The 5,196-nt window shown below is 46.3% G+C and overlaps 1 protein-coding gene across 1 annotated transcript in view; it reads left to right on the top strand.

Annotated features, from left to right (window-relative positions):
* The first annotated feature begins 438 nt into the window (after positions 1-438).
* Positions 439-5,196, top strand: part of LOC126484208 (molybdenum cofactor biosynthesis protein 1-like) — a 77,487-nt gene continuing 72,729 nt past the window's right edge. Inside the window, exon 1 of the mRNA XM_050107621.1 lies at positions 439-457. Coding sequence (XP_049963578.1) covers positions 439-457 — 19 coding nt within the window. The remainder of the gene's footprint in view (positions 458-5,196) is intronic.

Here is a 5,196-nt window from a genome sequence, read left to right on the forward strand (position 1 = left end):
AACCTGTACCCAAAAACTGAGACATGGAAGAAAGTTCTGGATAAAAATCAGGAGTGGGCCATGGAGGCACCACTCCTTTAAGGTGGCAAGGACGTTATGGCACCATGTGGTATCATAGGATATATACGCAGATCAATGAAAACTGCAACAAGGAACTGATGCTGAGCAAAAGCTGTTCAGATAGCACACTTCAAGTGGACTAAATTATCTTCAGTAGAGCGCCCTTGGCGAAAAGCACCCTGGATCGAAGCCAAAAGATCCGGGGATTCAAGGACACAATACAGCCTTCGACTAACCATGTGTTCAAGTAACTTGCAGGACACTGAGTAAACAGTCTGGACGACAGCTGTCCGTTTGAAGAAGCAATTTATCTGATTTCAAAATTGGAATAATGGCATTTTCTCGCTACTGGGAAGAGAATTCTGCATTGCACCAGGGATGGTTAAAGCAAGGCCAGGTACACTGATGGAAAAATTTGCAACACCAAAAAATAATTAATGTAGAGTAATGAAATACCAGGAATATATTTGTTGAGACAACGTATGTAAAGTGATTAATGTTGCAGGATCAGAGATCAATGTAAGTGTGAGATAAGCCACAGCAAATGTAAAAGTAAATGCTGGTACGCTGATGTACACGTGTCATGTGTCAGTTTATGGGATGGAGTTCCATGCCTGTTGCACTTGGTTGGCCAATATAAGGACAGTTAATGATGTTTGTGGATGCGTTGAAGCTGTCATCAGATAATGTCCAATATGTGCTCGATTGGAGGTAGAGCTGGTTATCAAGGAAGCCAAGGCAATATGTTGACACACTATAGCAAGTTGGCTTACAACAGCAGTATGTGAGCAAGTGTTATCCTGTAGGAAAACACCTCCTGTAATGCTGTTTGTGAATGGCAGCACAACAGGTCAAATAACCAGACGGACATACAAATTTGCATTCAGCATTCGTGGGATTCATACAGACAGTTTTGTCAGTGGAAAAGTGAAAGCCATTGTCGATGCTCCAGGAGTAAAGACAATAAAGACATTGCTGAAGATGCCACTAAGTGAGACAGGTTCATAGAGAACTGCAATAGAAGGCAAAATCGTTAAAAAAAAGGGAGCTGGAGATGCCCAGTGGGAGACAGGCCATTATAGGGTTTATGGTGATAGCAAAGAGAATGACACTCAGAATGGAACCCTGAGACACACCATTTTCCTGGATAAAGGTGTCCGACAAGGCAGACCCTTCATGCACCTCGAAAACTCGGTCTTTTAAAAATGTCTGAAGGAAACAGGGTAGGTGGCCACGGAAGCCCCACATGTGAAGAGTATGGAGGGTACTAGCTCTCTAGCAGGTGTCATAGGCCTTCTCCAAATCGAAAAACACGGCGACAGTCTGGGATTTCTGCAGAAAACCATTCATGACATGGGTGGGCAAAATAATGAGACGGTCAACTGCAGAATGCCGTGTTGAAAGCCACACTGTGCATTCATCAAAAATTGTGAGACTCGAGCCACCATATCATCCGGGCATGAATCGTATGTCCCATCACCTTGCGAACACACTGGTAAGAGAGATGGAGTGGTAGCTAGAAGGAAGAGTGTGTGTGTGTGTGTGTGTGTGTGTGTGTGTGTGTGTGTGTGTGTGTGTGTGTGTCAGAGAGAGAGAGAGAGAGAGAGAGAGAGAGAGAGAGAGAGAGAGAGAGAGAGCTAATTTCGGCAAGAGCTGGATTTCCATCAATAAACTGAGTTGAAGTCTGCCGTTGGTAGCAGTCACCCCCTGCAGTAGTAGCCCTCGGGTGGCCTGAGCAAGGTATGTCACCGACAGTTCCTATCTCTCTGTATCTCCTCCATGTCTGAACAACATTGCCACGGTTCACTCCACGATGCCTGGACACTACCCTTGCAGAGAGCCCTTCTTGGCACAAAGTAATAATGCAGATGCAATCGAACTGCAGTATTGGTCATCTAGACATTGTTGAACTACAGACAACATGCCCTGGATTCCCCTTGTCGACAGCAGAAGAAAGCCGACACTTCTGCAGGACCTCATGGAGCAGGATCCTCTTGCCTCTGTGCCCTGTAGCAGCGAATTTTTGCAGACTGGCACTCGGCAGCTGCCGAGGTGACACCCCTTTGTATTGTCCTCATCGTGACTGTCCTCCAATGCAACTTTTGCAGCCTTTGATCCAACAAAGAGGATTTATAACTGCTTTTAGAATCGCAGCTTCTACTTGTACTCTGCCTTCAGGAAACAAAATTGCATCCTCACGACTGCTTTGAGCTTTCGCATTTCTTCCTGGTCTGTTTTGACCTTCTGTTCGAGGTTGGCATTCTGTCTCATGGGGAAGTCATGCTGCTCATATGGGATGACATTCATAGTCAACCCATCCATCTCCCTGACTACCAGTCATCAAGCTGTTGCAGTTTGTCTTTTCCTTCCTCACTTGAGCTTTTCCCTTTCTACCATTTACATCCCACTGTCATTCGATGTCACCAGGTTCGATTTCCTCCAGCTTATTGGACAGCTTCCTTGCCGATTTCTGCTGCTTGGGGACTTTAATGCACACCATCCCATTTGGGGCTCTTCCAGAACCTATCCGAGAGGTGCCCTCTTCACTGCCATTCTTAATCAACTTAACCTTTTCTTCTTTAACACAGAAGCACCCATGTTGCTTTCAGACTCGTCACACACCTATTCCCATTTGGACCTTTCCTTCTTCACTGCCCGTCCTGCACATCATCTTGAACGGTCCGTTCTTTCTGACACCTACTCGAGCGACCATTTCCTGTGTGCTATCCATTTGCTGACTCCTACCCCACCTCCGTGCACATCGAAATGGCAGCTCACTAAGGCTGACTGGAGACTTTACTCCTCCCTGGCGACCTTCAACGAACACGATTTCCGCAGTTGTCATGACCAGGTGGAATTTCTTACAAACATTATCCTTACCATCGCAGAGCATTCCATTCCTCACACTTCCTCTTTACCATGCTGTGTCCCAGTCCTTTGGTGGACTGAAGCCTGCAGCGCTGCAATTCGCATTCTTCGGGATAACCAAAAAGGTAGCTGAACTTCATTCACTAGTTCTTTTAACAGTTTCACCCCCCTTCTACCATCGTGTGCACCAACCTCCGACGGTTCTCTGGAAACAAGATCCATTCCCCAATTTTCGGCCTGACAGTAGCAGACAATATCATCGTGTACCCTATTGCTATCTCCAACACCTTGGGTCGCCATTTTGCAGAAATTTTGAGCTCCTCCCACTATCGTCCCGCCTACCTCTATTGGAAATGAGCAGAGAAGACTCGGGCAATACCCTTCTCTTCTCAGAATCGTGAGTGTTACTGTGCTGCCTTTACTATGAGGAAGCTAGATCACGCTCTCACTTCATCTCAATCCTCCGCCCTGGACCAGACACTGTTAACTTTCAAATGTTGCAGCACCTTTCTCTTGTGGGCAAGCACTTTTTGCTTAATACGTACAACCGGACCTGGGCAGAGGGCATGTTTTCCAGCCACTGTCGTGAAGCAACTGTCATACCCACACCTAAGCCCAGTAAGGACAAACAACTTCCTTCTGGCTATCACCCAATTTGTTTACCCACGGCATGAATGGTTTTCTGTGGAAATCCCAGACTGGCTGTGTTTTTCAATTTGGAGAAAGCCTACGACATTTGTTGGAGGACTAGTATCGTTTGTACTCTCTACACATGGGACCAACTGCCCCATCTCCTTGAGGAACTTTTAAAAGACGAGTTTTCGAAGTACGTATGGGGTCTGCCTCCTCAGACACCTTTATCAAGGAAAATGGTGTACCTCATGGTTCTGTCCTGAGTGTCGTCGTCTTTGCTGTCGCCATTAACACTACAATGGCCTGTCTCCTGCTGGGCATCTCCGGCTCTCTTTTTGTTGATAATTTTGCTATCTACTGCTGCTCTCCATGAACCTGTCTCATTGAGTGGTGTCTTCAGCAATGTCTCGATCATCTTTACTCACGGAGCATCGACAGTGGCTTTCATTTTTCTACTGACAAAAACATTTGTATGAATTTCTGGCAGCACAGCTGGTTTCTCCCACCATTTCTACATCTTGGGCCTGTTGCTCCTCCATTCATTGAAACTACAAAATTCCTGAGGCTCCTGCTTTATACAAAACTATCTTGGTCCTCCCACTTCATGCTCCCTGCAGCTTTTTCGATGGGTGTGAACCCTTCACCATCTTGGCTTCGTGCGGCAGTCCATCTTCACCTTGACCTTCATTCACTTTCTAAAGACACTGCACCAGGCTAGGTCTATTGCCTTCAGTTTCACGACCTATGCATGGAATTTTGCAATAGTATATTTGTGTACACTGATGGCTCTTTGACTGACCGTGGGGTCGGGTGTGCCTTCAACGTCAACCAACATTTTTTGGTACTGACTTCTGGCACATTGCTCAGTATTTACAGCAGAGCTCTTCACCCTGTATCAGATCATCGAGTACATCTGCTGACATACTCTTTTCACTGTGTCACTGCTCAGACTCTCTCAGCACCCTTCAAAGCCTCTGTGCACTGTAGACTGTCCATCCCTTAATGAACCGGTTCCAGGAAAGCTTCCACTTGCTCACTTTTTATGGAGCCACTGTGATGTTTATGTGGGTTCCAGGTCATATCGGTCCAAGAGGTTGCTGACACTGCTGCCAAAGCTGCATTCCTCGTACTTCAGCCCAATAATTCTTGCATTCCCTCTGATGATCTCTTGTAGCTTTCTGTCAGGAGGTGGTGTCACTTTGGCATCGCCACTGGTCCTCCATTCATAGGAATAAGCTCTTGGTTATTAAGCCTCTCCCAGTGGCTTGGACAACCTCCTCTCAGTCCTCCTGCGGCAAGGAGGTCATTTTAACTAGGTTGCATATTGGGCACTGCCTTTTTAGCCATCACCATTTGTTAAGTGGTGCTCCCCCACTACTTTGTGCACATTGCACCCAACTTTTAACTGTCTGCCGTTTCCTGAGGGGATGCCCTTTTTTTTTACCGTTTACATTCCCGTTTGGGTTTGCCACCTGAGTTATTGGCCGTTTTAGTGAACAATGCGTGGGCTGTCGACCGTGTTTTACTTTTTATCAGTTGTAGCAATATGGTGAAGGCCATTTAATTTTTAGTTCTGGGCCTCAATTTCCCTATTGCGTAGTTCGTAGACCTTTCTCCACGTACCTGTTTATAGCT

This window comes from Schistocerca serialis, chromosome 6, assembly GCF_023864345.2.
Source record: "Schistocerca serialis cubense isolate TAMUIC-IGC-003099 chromosome 6, iqSchSeri2.2, whole genome shotgun sequence".
Taxonomy (NCBI): Eukaryota; Metazoa; Arthropoda; class Insecta; order Orthoptera; family Acrididae; genus Schistocerca; species Schistocerca serialis.